The 21334-nt window shown below is 39.9% G+C and overlaps 1 protein-coding gene across 4 annotated transcripts in view; it reads left to right on the top strand.

Moving 5' to 3' along the window:
* Positions 1-19563, top strand: part of LOC145491762 (serine/threonine-protein kinase SIK1-like) — a 27737-nt gene extending 8174 nt beyond the window's left edge. The window contains exons 1-10 of one of the 4 annotated variants that reach the window (XM_081471011.1): positions 2041-4650; positions 11664-11811; positions 11971-12087; positions 12295-12358; positions 14002-14114; positions 14673-14718; positions 15359-15483; positions 15638-15761; positions 16337-16563; positions 16932-19563. In XM_081471011.1, coding sequence (XP_081327137.1) covers positions 4508-4650; positions 11664-11811; positions 11971-12087; positions 12295-12358; positions 14002-14114; positions 14673-14718; positions 15359-15483; positions 15638-15761; positions 16337-16563; positions 16932-18257 — 2433 coding nt within the window. In that variant the 5' untranslated portion in view covers positions 2041-4507 and the 3' untranslated portion in view covers positions 18258-19563. The other 3 variants (XM_081471012.1, XM_081471014.1, XM_081471013.1) reach the window with 3 other exon arrangements.
* The last annotated feature ends 1771 nt before the right edge of the window (positions 19564-21334 follow it).

Below are 21334 nucleotides of genomic sequence, written 5' to 3' on the forward strand. Positions count from 1 at the left end.
GTGCAAAAATAAATTTTATAGCAATATATAGATCTAAAAATACCTTCAGGTACCGCGGTAGTAATCTCGGTTTAATGGACGCTAAACCCATCGCTTAATATATATTTTAAATAACAAAAGTTCATAAGCTCGTTACAGCCATTGTCGGCGATGCATTTTACACTCACGATTACCCTTAACTGATTGGCACGAGTTAGGAAAACAAATTTGGACGTTTCCTGTTCAGCCATGTAACTATACAACGTTCTCCGCAACAACAATACAATAACGACTACGCGTTCCGACTGCGACAAACTTAGTGGCGCGTGCCAAGCCACGATTCAGAAAAATTTCGCGAGGTTAAATCAAAACATTTTAATTGGGATTCACAGTAGCACTTTTCATGTATTTCCAGTTTACTATGACTTAGTTCAGATAGCGTGACCAAACGATCAATATTCGAGCAGAGGCGTGAATTAGGCCCGAAAATAGACCGATATTTTGCTTACGATTTTTATAAATAACTTCCTTTTAAAGACATTAGAGGATCTGAGTGGGCGTTGGGGGCTGGACAGGTGGATTGGGTCTTCGGAAATGTCATTTTAGTGAATCGGACATATCCGTAAACCTTAAAAAAATTTGGTTAACGGTGTTCGTCTCAGTGTAATATAGGTAATGTCGCTCGAAATACATCTTCTGTTGGACACCTCCATCATTATTCAAGAGTGAATGGACCCCGGCCGCAACTTAGTAAGACAACCTAAGAAAAATGGGAGATAGTGGAACGGAGTAGAGGTAGTTAACCTACGACGAGAGACTAGCATCATATATTTTCTTTTTTGTGTGGATTGGCTGGAAGGGCCTGCAAAATTGGGTGTAAACGTAGCAGTGCTGTAGTCGCTTCTTGTCGCGAAAACTTAACCGAGTCTCGCCTGATACAGCTACCTTGGGCATTGCGTCAAGACAGGTAAAGGCTTTGTCTTCATGTTTAACGCTTACATCTACTTCTTTATCGCGCTTTTCCTTTATCCTTCTTGCATCATATTCTTCCAGCTTTGTGTCAGGGAATTTCTTATTGCGATACTCATTGGACAATTTTTATCTGCCTGAATCAGTTCTCCTAACACTTCACCCACGCTCCTAATTCATCCCACCTCCACTAACATTTACTAACTAAAAGCCATCCGTGTAGGAGGTCAAGACATGAAATTTTCTTTCCATTACAACAGTTAGTAACCTACAAAGGATGCTTTTTATATGTGCATATATACACCGCTCACATCACCAAATGAAAGAAACCGGCACTTGCTAATCCGAACCAAATTTTTTTCTGGAAAGCAGAACGATGGGTCATCTGGTTCCGCCGCTCCTCACGGCTTTTATTTATTTGTCGTTCAACTGATTCTACGCATCATTGTGATTTCAAACAATCACTTGTTTTTATATCAAAGCTCTCATTGTTGTAAACGTCGAGAGGAGGCGAGATGGGGTGGATTAAAAACAAAAACAAAAACTAAAACAAAAACATTTTAACTCGCTATTACCGTCCGCTAATGCCTGAAAATTTTGGACGCAGGAGAATCTTGAAGAAAACTCGGGCCGTGTGTAATTTTAGCCTGGTGTGTTTTCAAAGTTTTTCTGCTGCAGCAGCAGCATCAAAAAGGTCGTTGTCAATCGTAAACATAAAGGTCCATTTTTATGCTTCTATGTTTTAATTTTGCAAACGTTGTGAATGGCATACATTAATTCTACAACTAAGCTAAGGTGGGGGGCGGGGGGCGGGGGGCGGGGGGCTTACCCCTCCCCCAAGAAGACTTTAAAATTCAATGTGTTTTGAAATGCCCTTACCAGCATTTCAACAATTGACGGTCAGTTTGACGTCATTTCACTTTACTGCATCAGTAAACAATATACCTGAAAAGAGAAAGATACATTTAAATTCCGCATAACGAGTTCCTGTTTTCAACTCATGTCGTCAGTTGTAAAGAAAGAAAATCAATTTAACTCTCCAAATAGAGGTTGTGTTTTCCCGTAAGTCGTAAAAGTAACTAAAACTATACCACAAGACTAACAAGAAAGCAAAGTCGTTTGGGAGAGTCGTCTGCTTATTGGAAAGGTGACAGTAGAAAACAAATTCTCATGAATTATGGCGAAGTACTACGAATTGCTTAACTGGCTGGTATTCTAGAGAAAAATTGACTGACTGTAGTTAGCTCTTTTTGATCTGATGGAACAGTGACAAAAATAAAACGTGCATTTCTTTGTTTCTTATATTTAGCCATACTATGAGAAAAAAACGTGAAAAGAACTATAGGGTTTAAAATGTTTGGCTTCCTCGTTACAATAACCAGGTAACATTACTCGGGAACTTAAGACTCTATGGTTATCTATAAAGGGCTGCAGATTTGAATTTCATGGATGTAGAGAATTTTATATTGGTCTAAAGGTTGCTACAGAAACGGTAGGATAGACTGAGCTCACGATATCGTCAGGAAGACTATTAGTGGTCCTTGATATCTTGCACAAAGTGTCTGGTTCGATCAGGAGGTTTTTTCATTAGGGCCAGAATTCAACTGCACGCGCGTGGAAAGTCCTTGCTTATTTCTTTACACATGTGATGGTCTCCTCTACTTAACTATCAGCTGAAGCTTGCTCTGAATACGTAAAACATGAATGAACTGACTTGCCTAACCAAAATCATGATCAGTCATCCGGTTTCCCTCCTGCTTGCACTCGTTAGAAGTGGGTGGTATGCGATTGGTATATATCGATCTTTCTTAGTTTACTCCAAAAAATTCGCGATGCTCTCAGAACTGATGGTTTTACGCTGATGAAACATGTAATGCATGACACGGCATATACCGAAAAAAAAAAACACTCATTAGGTCTTAACACAATTTTACCCATAACAAGGGTTAAAACTGTCGGAAAAAAGGATCAAATTATGAGTTTTTAAACTCGTCATCATCCGTTCGTTATTTTGTTCACTTTGTTTTGCTTCCAAACCGTTTGAGCATGAAATGCGAAATGTGAAGGTACCTGTTTGTCGGGCGATGTTTCAGTAAAATATAAAATAGGGAGACAGACTAGTAAACTGAATTTTAATGATGATACACACATTAGAAGAACGAGTGAGGTTATGTATACCCAAGATAAGGGTTGACATTTCATGTACTTTCAATTTCTCCCAAACTTGCATCTGACTGTGTAAACAATACACAATAACCATATGCGTCACAATCGTGCGTCCACAGCCTCAAGCAAAACAAGTAAACAAGAAATCACAATGCTCGTTGTAAAGTAAAACATTTATAACTAAATAAAGATAATGACTGTCCCAAACGGTTTACGAACAGTTTGCAATTTTATTTTCCGGTGCTGACATAGTTGCGTGGAGTCATGGTTTCCAAGAATCTGAAGTTCCTTTGCGGAAAAAGTTTACAACCATATTACGTCCGGTTATTACACCCGGATTCGTCTTATGTTTCCTTGCTTTACAGCTTTACTTTCGATTGGCGAAATCGTTCCTGAAAATTAAGACGCAGTCTACACCACACCGGAGAAATTTGAAACGGCGTTTTCACTCTGAAAACGCATCAAATGTTTTCCGTCCACGCTACACCGGAGAAATTTGAAAACGCAGCAATCGCCGCTCATTTTGGATTTGTATTTGAGGAAGACCATGGCAAGGAAATCACTTGAATATCGTAATGTCATCGCTTTCTAAATACTGCGTTTTCAAAATGTTTTCCGTCCACACAGGAATGCCGAGGAATCATGACAGAAATGTTTGACTTGGTTGAAATCTGACAGTTAACCTTCCTTCAATGTCAGTGGGATAGTTTTCTGTTATGGCTCTTACAAATTCAGAAGAGTAGAGTATAATTTATGATAATAATTTGCAATATTTGAGATAAGCAGCTCAGCATCCCAGTTAATAAGACGCTACAAGCTCGCCCGGTGACGACGTTTTTCTGAAGTGAATGAATTTTCTAGCAACTCCATCAAAAATTCAAAAGAGAGATGTCAGGGGAAGATAACTTTTGAGAGGAAGTCAATTTAATCGATTTGTTTCTAGGGTTATCGGTTAGCGTATGAACTTTTCGACGCCTTCCTGTTTGAGTAACTGTTTAGATGGATTTTATTACGTTTTGTCATTTCATAAAAAAAGATAACATAAATAAAAATATCGAGATAAGGAGATCTAATCTTACAAATTACTTTGGTGACATGGATATCGCTTATCACGTGATCGGTATTACGCGGGCGAGCGCACTCAAAAACGCTGACCTTCGCGCGGTAACACGCAAAAGTTTTTTCTTCCCTCTTACTAAATTTTACATTCGGAGTACTTTTAAACACCCAATATGTGTCTTAGCTAATGAAAATGTCATTGCGCAACGTTGAAAAGTACTCGAAGATTTTACAGCGGAAAGCATGGATTTTGACTCAAGTTTACATGACGTAGTGAGAAGTGGATGACGTCAGCTTTTGTTTTGAATGACGTGGGACCGGATTATAGTCTTTGATGAACAGAAAACTGTATTTTGCATATGGTGAACGACAGCTAAACGTTGGAAGAAATACAACAGTGAAGGTCGCGTTTGCGTCGTCTAATGCAACCATGGTCGTGGCTGAGACTCAGGAACTTATGGACACAAGTCCCTATTTGTGAGTACGAAATAATTTTCAATCTGCTTCATGATCAATAGCGCGTAAGCGTTCTCTAAATCTTTCTTCATGGTAACACTTTCTATGTGGGAATCTAGACAAACCATTTGTCAAAAGCGCTGATACGGTGTACGTGCTTTGTTACAAAGCTAAAATTTTTTCAGCTTTTAGAGGAGAGAAAAATATTGAAAACGCTTCATTCATATTGTACATAAACAGTAGGCAACCGTCCAGGAGATACCAGACGTAAATTTTGTTTAAAATCGCCCTTGTGGTGAATTTTATATAAATAAAGAGGTTGATCAATCGAATTTGGCGACGCCGTTGCTATCGGCTTTGTACACAGTTTCCACATTTCCGATTCACTCTATTTTTTCGATACATTCTGAATCAACTGCGAAGAAAAAACGATGTAAAAAATACCAAGAAAAAAGGTGCAAAATTTGGATATATATTTTCATCAGGCGCCAGCTCCTGTCTTATTTTCAAAAAAAAAAATAATAATAAAATAAAATAAATGTTTTGATTCCGTTTACGTAAAGGAAACCCACATCTGCGCTCGATATTGCTGTTTATTTTCAAGCACAATATTTCATCGGTAACAAGCGATCCGAAAATGTGGAGCAAGCAGTGTAAATAGGCATTTCGCAATGCTTAATACTTTTTACCATATCTACTTTTCTGTTCTTTTTTATCATTGTTCTCAGCACTGTGAAAAAAAAAAATTTGCATTTTCTGACGTTGCTGGAAAACTAATTGTTTCCGTGTCTGTAATGTTTTCTGCGTAATCTGCTGTGAAGAAAATCTTACTGACTTAGCGCGGAAGCTTGATAAGTAAAATCACTCAAGGGCTACCTCGGAGCATCGACTTTATCACTTAAAATTAATTTGAATCTATCGAATCAATATAGCGTAAATTTTATTCAGTCTCGTACAGTAACTGTCTGGAGGCGCAAAAAATTTATCATGTGTATATATTTATACATTTTTTTTATTTAGTATTTTCTACGACGACTCGGACGAGTAGTTTAATACACAGCATGTAATGGTAACATTTATTTCGAATAGCAGTCGGGCACGTTTCAATTTAGGAGTACAATAATAAATTGCTGTACCATACAAGAGACAGGTCTCGAGAGATTGCGAAAACCTGATCTTTGCACCTCCTATACAATCTTGTAATCACTTTTTCTGTCATCGTTAAGCTTTGCATGAGGAGAACGTGCGCTCGTTCAGTGATAACCAATAAGAATTTAGAGCGCGGAGGCTGCCGTTACGTCAACTGGCTTACTCTGTTACGCGTTAAGGCGCTAAATATTAATCAATCGCAAGAGCTGGAAGAAAAAGACTCCTTGCAAACGTCATTACAGAATGAATGCAGGGCACTGTTGGAGGTGTTATACACGTTATAGCTTTTAAAAGCGCTGAAACACTTTCATTGTTATCAAAATAACATTGCGTACATCTCAAGCAATGATTTACCTGTTTCCCTTTTTTATCGGAAAAAGCCACAAGAAAAAGAAAAAGAAAATACGATATTTTTTCGACGCAAAAGGTAGGAAAAAAATATCTAAAACAGTATGGAGATTTTTCAGAAACGTAGACAGTTAATATCATCTTGTACTGGAATAATTTTCAATTGCTTTTTTCCACCTTTTCTTCAACCACACAAACCAAATGTAAACAAATAAGCAAATTGACAAAAACATAATAATTTGTAAAATTTGCAATGCGTTAAGTGACTTAATCAAGAGCTTTGTTATAACAACGATAAATATTCGACCATCACATCAATTACACAGCTATCGTGTTGGAGAGAAATTGAAATTTGCATAGAAATAATTTGTCAAAATATTATGATAAAATGATAGATAAAAATTTCAATTTTGCGCGGCGAACAGGTTCCAAGAAGTTTTACTTCTACAGGAAGTCAAGAGATGATAGTCTCAGGCTTGAGGAAGTAATATATCAAATTCGGAAGAAATTGTCAGCGTTTCAAAAACAACTTCCTATATTTTTGTTTCTTTTATTATTCAAAAGGCATTCTGCGTCGCTAAATAGTTTTTCTTGTTCAAAATACCTCCAGAATCCTGAAACCGTGTTTCATCTAAAGGTTAAACCTGCTTAAAACGGTACGCTGTGGCAAAATACATTCAGCTAAACATGATTTGTACAAATTCGTGAGTAGTTTTGGAAATTTCGCCGAATTCAAATTAGGTTGCGTAAGTGAAAACATGTCAAGCTGAGAGTGAGACGATTGAAGTGATCTAATGCGTCACGGAACATCACGCACGTAACTCGTTCGTGCCTTGTCCATCTGTTCGGGAGAGTTCGGAAAGCTTTCGTAATACTATCGTGACCTTCCGTGCATGAAGTAAAGAGCTTATGACGTGACTAAGAGCACACGTGCGTGACAGAGAGGCCATCCATGCGAGATCATCCATTCATCCTCTGGCTAGCTATTTATAAATATAGCTACAGGCACGAATATTAACCACTTGAAATCGAAAGCATGTAAAGTTCGGTAAATTCGAAGCATTTCCGAAGCAAATTTGCCGATATAAAGTAAATAATTACCAAAGTTTTCAGTTTCCTTAAATTTTAGTCATAGTTGCTCTGTTTACAAAGAGTTAGTTACAGTGAGTATGTTAGTCCTGTAGTTCGCAGTCTAAACACGTTTTGGTCCTTCAGGGTGTAATTATATTGTGTGTGATTTTTTATACATATTTCTATGAAAAAAGTCTGTTGACATATAAGGATCCTTTTAGTCAGGTTTTTCATTCGTTTGCTTTGTAAAAGCGAACCTTGCAGAGCAATGAATGCTTTGGAAAATCACGACATTTGTCAGTTCTTTCCCAACAGGTGTAAAATCGAGATGAAAAACCGCCCAAGCAACATAATATCATCAAAATCTATACTCTCCCCACGTTATGAGAATAAAGGAAATCACCAAGCTTAAAATTCTTAGAGCTATCACGGACAAAAAATTAATGCAATCACTACAAAGCATGTTATTAAATAAATAGAGCGTTTTTCATTTCCCTTTTCTATATATTTCAATATAAAAACTGCGATAAAATATTTCTAAACATACGAAGAAACAAAGTGTTAAAAAGCGACGGACGTTTGAAGGTTCAGCTAACATCATTATAAAGTCAAATTTGTTTCTATAAATGTAGCATTTCTAGACATACGAATATGACTTAATTGCTCAAAACCCGCTGTAATGAGGAAAGGCAAAAAATCAACCAAACGAAAATGAATAGGGCTTTTAGATCTGTGCGGAAGTTTATGCCTAAACATCAAGTGGATTTTGCCTTATCTAGCTCATGACTTGCCGGTAAATTTCCTTTGCTGTGAACACAGAGTGTTCCGTTTTCCTGTTGAAGTCAGCGCTCGTTCTGACGGTTTCACAAGAAAAACAATCAGCCGTTATCGGGGTTTTCCCAGAAAATGTTGCACTAACTCGACGTGATGAAATGAAAAGTAGCTTCCGCCAAGACTTTTTTTTCCTTTTTCCTGGGGAAATAGGGCCACACAAAACCCACAGTCGATTAATCCTTCTTAATGTTTTGACGTCTTCGAAAACCAAGGAGGCGTAGGTATTTTTCTTGGCAAGAAACACAGTTGATTGCTTTTAGCGCTTGCAAACTATTCCTGTGGCACATGTATTAATCATCAACCCTGTTGGATTCGATTCAAAGTCGCCCACGGTTAAAGGACAGATGAAAGAAAATAGATCCCTTTTGTGGAAAAAGCTGGACTTATCGTAATCAAAGGAAACCTTAAAATAACAGCTTTGCAAGGTACGTAAACAACAGCAAAGTTAGAAACAAGTAGGACTGAGAGAGATTGACGCGGATTACGTAGAGCGACTGAACTCGAAAAATTCCGCTGCCTCATTTAGCTTCATTTCTTACAGCCAATTTTATTTATTGAATATAAAAACAGAATGAATCGAATGAATTGAATTGAATTTGTCGTTTTATCCCTTTTCAAACAAGATATAAAACTCAGTTCCAAACAGAGCACACCAACAGACGTATTTACTCGCGCGATGAATTCTGCGAGGAAGCCACGCGTGAAACACGGATAGTGAACTGACGTACCGGTTCCTGTCGAAGACGTGAGCACTTGTACTGAGGCAGCCACACAATGCGATCAAGAAGAGGACGAAATATTGATTCATGGCCGTTTAAAACAAGTTATAGTCAATTAACACTAAAATCAGTTAGCCTGTGTGGGATATCACGTGCATTTACATCATGTTGGAGTCAGGTGCCCATTATAAACGGTGCGTGGTCGGTGCTAACTTCAACACGTCCCTGTTGCAATGACTTGGAGATTTCAAATACAAATACCAAAAGCATAGAATTCGATTTCTAGGATTCGCATAACGTGAAGGAAATCTTTCTCTCTGGAAACGCAACTGCTTGTAGGCTCGATTACCAGCCGCTGTTCGGGAAAGAAGCCCGCTCTCCTCACCGAATTCTTTTCTCGGGGAGGACGGTAGAGTAGACATGGGAGAGCAGCGCAAATCGAGCGTAGACTGTTTGATAATTCACAATTGCACGAACGAGGTCCGCTTGAAAAAACGTGACTCACCGCAAATTAGTGTGGGAGGTTTTCGGCGAATACGCTTCAAATCACACCGCAGCTTGTCTTGATATGGCCAGTCACCCGTGTTGAGAGCAAGTTGACCTTTCTAACAAACTGAGAACTAAAAATAGCGTACGTAAGTGTATATTTACAACGCACAGGCACCGCTTGATTTCGAAATAAATGACCCGGACATCACCTGCCCAGTCACAGTCTGCTATGTTCCGCAGTCGAGGGACAAATTGAACAGAGCTCTCTAAATGTTAACCTTCTTTTACACAGAAAACGCTGCGAGAAGCAACAGATTTAGAAGGTTCCTAAGTACGAGGTAAATCAAAATTTCAAAGTGATATTTCATAGCGATTTTTTTGCAACTGTTTTCCGCTCTTGCAGCCGCAATTTGGAGTATACTCGCACCCTTCTTGAAAAGAATCAGAGCCAATCACGAAATGTTGACGCGCTGACGGATAACAAGATTGGAGTTTGGAACACTTGATACTTGTTGACTCTTAATTCCAAACAGCTGGGGAAGGTGATAAATTAATAAAGATGGAGAAGGTTGTTTATAACTGAGCAGTTTATCACCTTCCGAACCGTGTTCAACAGTAGTCGGTAATAATTTGGCGACACACGAAGAACAAATTCTGCACAAGTTCGATGGTTTTCTTGATTCCCAATTTCTTGCTGACAGTGTCTTCGAACTTGTAACTTACGGTACCCCGCCGAAATATTTCGTAATAAAATTTAATTTATTACGCCCTTTTTTGCAATTCAAAATATCTGAAAGTTATTGCGCCCGTCGATCGTTAATGGAGACGATGTTTATTTTGCCACAGTCTGGCAGCAATTTCTAAGCTGGAAATTTATTTCACAACCGCTTTGCACGTTATGTAACAAATCGTGAACGCGCAGTTGGCCTTATGGAGCTTTCCACAAGACGCCAGAACCTTCACCGTGACGTCATCAAGTCTTCGGATGTGACTGTGTTTTAGCGATTTGTTGTTTTAAATTAAAATGCAAAATTTCGACGTTGCAAACCCAACAGGGAACAGTAGCGAGCTCATTCAGTCCCATAGTTCGTTGAGACGCATTTTGCATCGAGCTTTGCGCAAAAGCCGTCAAGATTGTGCAAAACGAAACCTTCAGGTGAGCTTGGGGCAATATTTGATGTAGTGTGACTTTTTAATGGATTTTCGCGGGCGATCTTATAATTTCATGGCCTTTTTCTTGCATCGATCGTTGAAAAGGCAGAGTCGCATTTCTTAAAATTGGTAAGACGTGCCAAGTTATCGGAAATCGGTGGCCTTATTCTTGAACGTAGCTGTTCAACTTTATCAGGTTTAAAACAGCGAAAACAAACCAGTATTGGCAGCGCTGACCTCGCTAGCAGGCTTTCATCTTAATGCAAAAACACAAAACTATCATAAAATTACAAACATATGATGACATAGAGGAAAATCGAAGTCGTCTTCAGCTTGTTCTGTGGCCATATTTCGACAGTTATTTAAAAAATCTGTATCCCTCGAGCTCACCCGACATATCTTTTCATCAGCTTGCCTGCCTTTTCCTGTTTACAACGTAAATTCGCTTGAATTACCGCACATTTTTCCTATAAATATATTTTTGTCCGGAAAAACCTTTGTGATCGCAATTTACGTGCGGTTTCGGCTCTTGCTAGCTTGAATTGATTAAGCTGACCGCTTTGAGGGACTGTTCAACAAAGCACTCTTAAATGGTTTTTCTTAATTTTTTGTTTTCCCTTAAACACAAACATTTGGAGCTTTTGACACTTTCTTCGGTATGTAATGTTAGTGCACTGCCTAACACACCGCTCGCCACGCAGTTCTGCTCCGCATAACAATAGGAAATTTCAATTTTTCTAATGTTTAGCAAGGCCTTAGGTTAGCAAGTAACAAAGTACTGTGACATCTAACATTTAATTTCAGCCATTTTCGGGACTCAATCTGACAGATTGAAAATCCTGAAAATCGACCTGTTTGGTCATTTATGTATCGGGATCAAAAGGGATCGGCTCGGACAGTTTCCGCACAGAAAACCGCTTTAGTCTCGCGCTGGTTTCTCACAGCAAAATAGCAAGAAACCATCGATTAAGTTTGTAATTAAAGCGAATTGTGCGGTCAGTTTCACTAACAAACGAGGGAGATCAAACCTCGAAAGGTTCTTTTGTCAGAGTACAACAACTTTGACGTCACCTTTCCTTTGTGCTCGCTGACCCGTCCTATCCCCATGCCAACCTTACGCGTTCGTGGCATCAATTACGTCCGATGACGTCATTGGCTACGTCTTGCATATGAAAAGCATGCATAGACTGGAGGCGAAATGTCTTTGTCAAATGAATAACGCGTTTCCTTGTGAATCTTGTCGCTCAAACGCATTGTATTTCGCCTTCACAGGCGCATCTCTTCGGATGCAGGGCCTAAAATGGCGACGGAATGCACAAAGAGGGCGATTAAAGTTGGATTCTACGACATCGAGAAGACCATCGGCAAAGGCAACTTCGCGGTGGTGAAGCTAGCAAGACACCGCGTCACAAAAAGCCAGGTGAGCGAATCGAAGCTGTTTTTGTGCACCGTGAAAGAGATCGATCGAACAATGTTACTCGTTGATGTTCGATGCTGCGTTCGTGCGAAAGCCGAACATGGTGCACTTGGCGAACGTAAATTTCACTGAAATCTTTTGCCTTTCTCTCCGTTTGCCCAGGTCGCCATTAAGATCATCGACAAAACTCAGTTGGATGAAACGAACCTCAAGAAAGTACATCGCGAAATACAGATAATGAAACTACTTCACCATCCGCATATCGTCAAACTATACCAGGTAAGCCAACACAATGCACTCGCTGTATTCTATAACAGAAGTGCCTTTAGCAGCGCTTGAATGCATCGGCAAACTTCACCGCTGCATTGTATTAGTAACAGCCAAGGCCTCATTTGTGACATAGCTTCAAGCCCTTTGATGTCATGCTTATTTCACCGACTCATCTTGCAAAGCTAATTTTCCTCTTTGTGTTTTTCTCCTCGAAAGGTGATGGAAACGAAAAGTATGTTGTATCTTGTCACGGAATACGCCAGCAACGGAGAAATGTTTAGTAAGTGTCATGTTTTTAAAGACCCCCTTATGCTAATATCGCTAGTGATTTCTAATTTGTAGGAAAGCGTGATTGTATCCCGTCCGTTATGTTATTCCTTGTTCCTCTGCGATTGATCATTCTGTTGAACGATACTCTTTACGTTCTTCAGCTTTAGGAGTGTTCTCTGAAATCAATGCTACGAATACAGGCTTCGGAATTCGGCGAAACATCGAAAGGCCGTGTGTTTTCCGGTGAATTCGAGTTCTGCTATGTGGCGGCTCAGTCAATATTCACCCATATCTTGGTATGCGTGACGTATTAGTTTGGGTACACTATGAAATATCACATTTATCATCACGTCTTGTTTTCTTATTCGTTTTTATCGATTTTCAAATCGATCGATATTTTGCTTTTGGGTTTCGTTTCGTGCCGGCTGCCACCATAAAGCTTAAAATATTCCATCTTGCCAACATGGCGCCTATTCGCCGGTAATGCATTGAAGCGAGAAAATACAAGTGACAGCAGTTCTAATGAAAACAAACGTTGGTTACTTAGTCAAAGAGTCTGTGATTGAAACGTCCTTCAAATTTTCAAGATTCTGGTTCTATTGGATGTGTTTCTAGTTTTCAATGGGTTTAAGTTCCGGAGGCCCTCATAAAGGTCTCTGATCCATGGTATATCTGTTCCTTTAGGGTTTTGTTGCTGTCATCTGAACTAAGCTCGGTTCCTTTGAATTTTTGCATTTTGCGAATTATTTTAATGGAAAATAGGGGACAAACTCATTATGTAGTTAAGTACAATTTCCATGGAAAATTCTTGTACATTTCAAGAGAAGTCACAGTGCACGATTCTTTTCTGATTATTTTTGAAGTATTTTTCCCAATTCAAGTAACTTTTCTCTTTGCATCCAGTATGAAATTGTTGTGATGAATCACAAAGATGGAACACAATCGACTCTGATAAAACTAGAGAGGTCAATGTTAAGAGGAAGTCTGATTATCTTCCTCAAAAAACTATCACATTATCACAGTTGGAGGGTGTCAAAAACTGCTTTGCGTTCATTAAATTTGTTTAAAAGTTTTTTTAATTGGCTGTTTATTTAAGTATTTTTTCATTGCTTTTAAATGTTAAACGTTGCTATGATAACATAATTTTCATTGTGCCTTGGGAAATGCAAATAATCACTCAGTGATGAAAATATGTAAACCTTGTCTTTTTATTTGATTGTGAAGAAGAGTGTTTGCCAGTCAATGTAAATATGCAAAAAAGTTTATTTGAAATCATTTTGCTAAAAAATTCAGTTTATTGTAAGTTGTCATCTGGAAACTGGAAATAGTGGCAGCCAGTGAAATATGTGTACACAGTCCAAAGAAAAATTGAACTTCATCTTATCCACAGAACTTACATGTGCATCTACAAATAAGTTTATGTGCATATGCAATATTACTGACAGCTACATGTATAGTAGTTACGTGCATCTCTTTCGATTTTTTTTTAAGCTCTTGATGCAGAAAAAATCTAGATTCAGATTAACTGTATAAAGATTTTTCTATTTTTCTTCACTGTCCAGTTTTAGGTTGAAAAAATATTAGATGTCTGTTCATAGGTCAGATCCAGACATGTGGTCAAATAAATAATCAATCTGTATGCTTGACTCACAGATTATTTGTCACATGGTGCTCTGCCTGAGAAAGAGGCACGGAAAAAGTTTGCGCAGATTTTAAGTGCAGTGGAGTATTGCCACAAAAGGCATGTGGTGCATCGTGACTTAAAGGTAAATTGTTGTTGTTAAAGCAAAACATACTTACTAATTTAGAGTTAAATTGTTTTTTATAGTGTATGTGTCCATTTCCAGAATGCAATTCACTAATAGCACAATAATTTACATTTTAAGGGGCACTTACATGTTCACCAAATCTTTGCTTAAATGAAAACAGCTTGGATTTTTCTTTCACTGTCTGATTAAATCTGACTTGTCAAAATGGATTCTCCCTTCCTCTGTGTCGTTGGCCTCAAAGCTTAAATGATGTCTTTTTGTTTGTTAGTTTGCTTTGCTTGGATTCAAACTACACATACCTTATTTATGGTAGATTCAATTGTGATCTCTGCAATACACCTCTGGACGTACAGTACTATTTTCGTAGTGTTCAAAACCTGTTTCTATGGGATGCTGTCTTGACCGCACAAACATTAAAATTGGGTTGAAATCAATCAGTTTGCATGTACATATCTTGTTACCTTGCCAAACATGTTCTCCGAAGTTGTACATGTGTTAGTAAAATAAAAGCCATACAAATGAGTACCTAATTATCTTGTTTCATTTTTGTTTTAGGCTGAAAATCTTCTTCTAGACCAGAGTTTAAACATAAAAATCGCAGGTAAGATGGCTGGAGAAGTTGGGGTGAAAGAATAGCACAAAATTACTTAGCTTTTAGTTGTAGCAGTCATGTCACCCTGGGGGTGAAGCAAAGTTAGTTTTGTCCTAGTAACCTGGCTAGAGTGTTCATATGAGAAAGATTTCCAGTCCAGTTACTGAATTCTCAACATAGGTCACCCAAGCGTTATGTAAGAGTTTGTATGGAGATTTGGAGGTGAAATTGAAATCGATAAATGTACGAGTAATTCACCAAATAAAGATGTTTAGACATTGTTTGGTGTCCATCCTTCTCATCCTGGGATCTTTAAACAAGATTTGAGCGAATTTTGTTAATATAAGCCATGGTGTTATAATAAGACACAGTAGGTGACTTTTTCAGTTCCTTATCCCTATACAAACTTTTACATGTATATTACGCTTGGGCTGTCTGTGATTTTGGTTGAAAATTTAACTTCTTAGTTACGACTGGGTAGCCTGTCTTCTCATATGGACGTAACAAAATTTTTGCAACAAAACTGAGTGACCATGCAAGATCTTGGAAATAGACCAGTCTAACCTCAACTAACTACTCAATAGCACTATACTGCTTGTATAGGTTTCTGGGGAAATAGTATTAATTGTCTGTGACCTTTGTCTTTCAGACTTTGGTTTTGGCAACTACTACACCCCTGGGAGTCCTTTAAACACGTGGTGTGGCAGTCCCCCTTATGCTGCCCCTGAGGTCTTTGAAGGAAAACTCTACCATGGTCCACAGTTGGACATTTGGGTAGGTGTTACAAGAAGTAGTGACATAGCCTGAACCATAAATGATAAGTTTCTTAAATTGTCAACACTGTTGTGTTTGAGTTTGTTTCAGTATTAAGTGGAGATTGTTGAAAATTATCATAAACTAAACAATCCGACCGTATTGATTTTGACAGAGTTTGGGTGTTGTTCTGTACGTACTTATCTGCCGTGCGTTGCCGTTTGATGGTGGAACTCTCCCAGCCCTTCGAGACAGAGTGTTGGAAGGCCGATTCAGGATCCCTTTCTTTATGTCCACGGGTAAGCTTAACTGGAATTGGACAAATTTGTTTCATTTTACAAAAGTTTTTTGAGATCGCGTCTCGTTTTTTACAGAAATCGTGGATCGTGTTGAAAAACAAAATGGATCGAGACGGTCCACTAGTCAAACTTACCTGTTTTCGCTGTTACACTGTTACTAACAGCAACCAGTTGAATTAAAACTTCAGGACGAACGGCAGAATACTCACAGAGCGTGAAATTATGGCAAATTGCGAGCAAAAAAGACCTCGCAAAACGTCGCAGCGACCCAAGCATGTTCAAACAGTCCTTTTCGATCCCACGTGTGTTTTGTTGCTGAGCAACCCAGTGACATGCTGCTGAGTGCTCGCTCTATTTTGTGATTGGATGTTAAAGTTCGGATTCACTTCGGACGCTACGAAGATTTCTCCTCGTCTTCGTATCGGTTGCTATTGTTATTCTTTTTTTGCCCTTTCTATGTTATGTCCACATAAAGGTAGTTACTTGAAGTTTCCAGCTTTATCAAATTTGCAGTAGCCGCAAATCTCATGTTTAGCTTGGACAATTTTAATGTCCAGTTCTCATTTCCTCCACAGAATGCGAACACTTGATTCGACACATGCTTGTCAAAGACCCAAACCAGCGTTACACTATCGAACAGATCAAGAAACACAAATGGATGCAAGCAGATCCTGCTGTAAAAACCATCCTCTCCTACAATGACGAAGAAAATTTGGAGGGAGAGAAAATTCTGGATGAGTACAACGAACAAGCTCTCGAACTCATGCACGGACTGGGCATCGATATCGAAAGAACGAAAACGGTACTAATACTTCCTAATCTTTCCCCATGGGAGAAACCTTCACGCTAAGAGCGCGTCATGTGGGACGGGAATCCCGTCCCGAGTGACGGGACAGGGACAGTCATTCGGGACGGGACAGTCATGACATGGGAAACTAGACAAGAACCTGTTTTTGAGGCATAGAACCATTTGAGTGTTAATGCCTTATACAAATTAAGAAATTTATTATGATTTTTCCCAATTGTGTAGTGGACGAATCGTGTGGAAATGAAGGGAGAAGTCTCATTTAGTTTGAACCCCTGCGCTGCTCTAGTGTGTTCTGAAAAGAGATGATTTGAAGATAGATGGTTTCAACGGACTCTAACTGAGACATTGTCTTTCCTTTCCAGGCTCTAGCTGAAAACGCGTATGACCATCACACTGCTATTTATTTCTTACTTGTGGATCGGTTGCGGCAGCACAGGGCTAGTTACCCACTACAAACTCAACTAGAGACCAGACTTCGTCGGCCAAGTGGCATCGCGGAGGCCGCTGTTGTACGAGGGAGTAGGAATAATGTTGTTGTGGTACCCAGTCGCGCAGCGCAGCGCACGGTCCCGGCACAACCAGCTCGACCTTATATTCCTTTACAATACGCCATCAACGAACTGCATGAGCGCATTCCAACGCCGCCTGAGATAAGGCGGGAAATCGCCACGGAGTGCGTAAAAGAACTGTCACCGATACGCGAGCCCGGACTCAAGGCGCGGTCGATCTCGCCGCGTCAAATGATAGGGCCGGCGCTATCATTAGACAACAGTGTTAGTAGAGAAACGGACTCTTCTGCGGTAGAAAACATGGAAAGCGAGGACACTGACGAAGAAAAGCCCAAAGTTAGGCGGCATACTGTTCATACTATGCCCAAGGAACCGTTAGTTGTACCCGCGCACCATCCACTGTGTTTGGCGCGCGGTAGTTCAGAGGAAGTGCTTGAAGAATCGAACATGCCCACGTTTCAAATGAAACCAGCTATTGTGGTTTCACACTGCGGACCAACTAATGGCTCCTCGGCGTCCAGTTCACAATTCATGTTACATAGAGGCTCTGGAGTACACCTACACGATCCCAGGTCAAATTTTCACGTGCCACTCGGTCGGCGTGCGTCGGACGGTAATGCCGTAGCGCTTGCGTTTCAACAGAACTTACGGGTGGCAACAACGCACAATAGAATAAGAAAACTGCAACAGGAGCATCAGAAACTGCAAGAACAGTACCAAAAATCTCTGTCGCCCTCTGAACTTACGGACCAGCAGGCGGTTCACTCCGAATACAAACAACACTTTGTCTACGAGCAAATGCGGGAAGAGCTACAAAAACACTATGAGGAACTCATGGCTGTCAATGAACAGGAAAGAACTGGCAGGAGAATGGAGTCGGTTGTGGAACAAAAAACTAGTTTTCAACCGGATAATCAGGCTCCGTATCCTCTTCCTTTGCATCATCAACTCCAACAACTTCACATCGACGCGAGACACAATCCGCTGCGGCGTACTCCATCTTACAAACAAAATCCACATAAACAAGTCTTTCGAACATCTTCTTATAAACGCGCTCAGATATGCGGAATGTTGCCTCCATTAGAAAGCGGCCTGCCCACTGAGTCCCTTGAAAACACGGAACCTCTTGTTCAGGCCGACACTCAAAATGTTGGAAGATATTCCATTATTTCACTTTGAGATGTTACACGCGGGCGCAGTGTGTGTTCTCAGATGCAAAACTAAAGTTCTCTTTTGACGGGGCGGTTTTCAGAAGACTTGCAAACCACGAAACTGGTTAAACAAGTTATCGCTTAACCACCACGAACCTAGTTAAACAAGTTAGGAGGGCTCAACAGTCAAAGAACTCGCGATAGTTTCCAAGTCAAATTGATTAGTTTTTGTTCTTTTTTAAGACCAATCAGAGCTTGAGAAATGATAAGCAGTCATTTTAAAACCGCCCCGTTCAGAAGCGCTTGCTAAATTTATATATTCTTTATAAATATATTTCTAACGAGAGAGAAAGAGAGAATGTAGGTTTTTTACGGTCCCTTTGGAAGTGAAAGTAGATTTCTAAAAAATAACGAATCAGTGTGTATAGTTAGAAAAGTAAATGAAAAAATTGTAAATAACTTTTCCCTTTCTCGCCTGTAGGCTTTGAGCTTGTTAGACGCGACTGGAGTACGAGCTGTAGAAATACAGTACATTTCTATTAAAAAAAAAAAATCAAATACAGTTAATGTTTCTTGCATTGTACTCGTTTAGAAGGGGTGGCAGGGGAGGGGAGGGGAGAATTTACCCGCAGTGATTTCAATCTTTTCTGACCAAGGGCCCATTCATATATATGAACTCGGTAACCGGGACAAATTTTGTTGTCTGTTCATATAGGAAATTTCAACCCGGTCGACCGGGATGAAATTCAAGAAACAACACCAAAATGGAAGCTACAAATTGTCAAATTTAAAAAAGAAAGTTTGTCCCGGTCACCCCGGCTGGTGTGTTCATATGGGAAAATTTTCATCCCGGTTGCCGAGATCTCGGTGTCTCGGTGACCGGGCTGGACTGCCTTTTCATATCAAGACATCGAAATTTTTATAAAGGAAATAGGAATGAAGCAAGATCTCAGTCACCGCGCCAGCCCGGTCAACCGGGCTGATATTAGCAGGCCCTAACAGCACTGACAAACAGTTCGCGCCTTTTCCTAGGGGACATCAGGAGATATACCAGTTTGTATATTTTTTCTTATACGGCTTGTCATTATCAGTGACTCCAGTAACTGCAGTTTGAGGTTAGACGTTTGCCATTCGCCGTTCGCCTTTCACCGTTTTTAGATTAGAGCATGAATGGAAAACATCCTAAAAATAAAACCAATTTAGAGACAATTTCAGCATTTGTAGTAAGGTAAAGGTTTAAATTCTGCATACGAGCTAAGTGGTCCATCAGGTCGGAGCTTATCCCGGTTCTCGTAACATGAAACTTTAGGAGCATCTCTACCCCTTCCCCCCTTCCCCCCTTCCCCCCTTCCCCCCTTCCCCCCTTCCCCCCTTCCCCCCTTCCCCCCTTCCCCCCCGATGGGATGTTAGTCCATTGCAGAGTCATTTATATACCTGGGTGGAGAGAGGCACTGTGAGAGTAAAGTGTCTTGCCCAAGAACACGGGGGATAGATATGAAGAGTTGAAGACATGATCGATCATCGCAGTTACACACAACTTGAGCAGTTGTGAAATCAACTGCTTAAGTTGTGTGTATAACTACGATGATTACTCATGTTTTCATTATAGTGCAACCCTTATTAACGAGTATGTAGATTATGAGTGAGATTTCTAGAGCGCTGCAGGACAAAGGACCTTTTTATATCACTCAGTTTCGTTATGGAATGATTTAGACAATACTTTTAAAGTTATGTGAATCTGTTTTTTATTTTCCAAAAAAAATTAGGAAATAAACTCTTAGGTAAATTTTTAAGTTCTTAAGTTATTGCAATTTTTTATTGTATTTTATTGTAATTTCATAGTGATTGTATTTTAATTTAATCTTGTGTATATAAATTTCAGATAATTAACACGAAATCTCGGTCATAATTCCAGAGGGTACTCCTAGACAAATTACACGCAAGTGGGGGTGTGTGGCCCGCTTCCGAAAACCCTTACCCTATTTAGACCAAACTCTGTGATTTTCCCTTCCCTATTTATGACCTGGCCAAAAATTAGATACCCTTTTTAAGACCTGATCCTTAAATTGACATCATGTTTGAAACCTGCCTTATAATTAGTTTCCTAATTCATTCAAAGGTATTGTGAAGGGCTTTTGATGATGGTCTGATAGATAATGACGAAAAGCCGGTAGCTTCTTCCAAAAAGCATACCCAATCTGACCCAATTCAAAAACCATATCCTATTTGAGAACAAACTGAACAAAACTGATACCCTATTTTTGACCAAAACGGCTAAAAAGCCATACCCTTTGGGCCCGCTCTTATCTATATAGCCCATGTTAGGGAGTAACCTCCCCGGGCTCATAATCTAACTGTTAAAGAGAGTGTTTTACAATTAGTCAAATTTAGGAAAGGATATACAGAGGTCAAAGCCATAAATTAGCCAAGAAACCTCACGAAGAACAAGGAAACAGGCCCCTGCAGGCTGGTGACCATTTTCCCCATACAAATCCTTGTAGTTTGATTGTTGCGTTACCTCAGTTCTAATCCCAGGGGGGCGGGGGGGGGGGGAGTACTCCCTTATGTGAGCTGTATAGGTATATGCGGCACCAAAGGGTAGGGTTTTTCAGCCGTTTTGATCATAAATGGGGTATCGATTTTGGCCATTGTGGTCTTAAATAGGGTATGGTTTTAGCACTCTGGTCTTGAATTGGGTATGTTTCTTAGAAGAAGCTACTTTTTCATCATTATCAATAAGACCGTCAACAAAAGTCCTTGATAGCCTTATATTTAGGGCAACTGTGCCAGCCGCAACGGTCGTACGCGGGGTGGCGAAAATCGCATATTTTGGTCATAAATAGGGTAAAGGTTTTAGGAAGTGGGCCGCACACCCCCGTCCAACTTTTCTGGGAGTACCCCCGCGGGATTCTAATGCATGTTTCAAGTCAGTATACAAGCCAAGTGGCCCATCAGGCCAGAGCTTATCCCGGTTTCTGCAGCATGAAGGGACCTGGAGTATTTCTACTCCCTCCTGGATGGGATGCTAGCCCATCGCAGGGTTACCCCCAGCATTAAGCTCGCCGGCACCCGGTGGAGAGAGAGACACTGTGAGAGTAAAGTGTC

Source organism: Orbicella franksi, chromosome 7 (assembly GCF_964199315.1).
Source record: "Orbicella franksi chromosome 7, jaOrbFran1.1, whole genome shotgun sequence".
NCBI classification, from domain to species: Eukaryota; Metazoa; Cnidaria; class Anthozoa; order Scleractinia; family Merulinidae; genus Orbicella; species Orbicella franksi.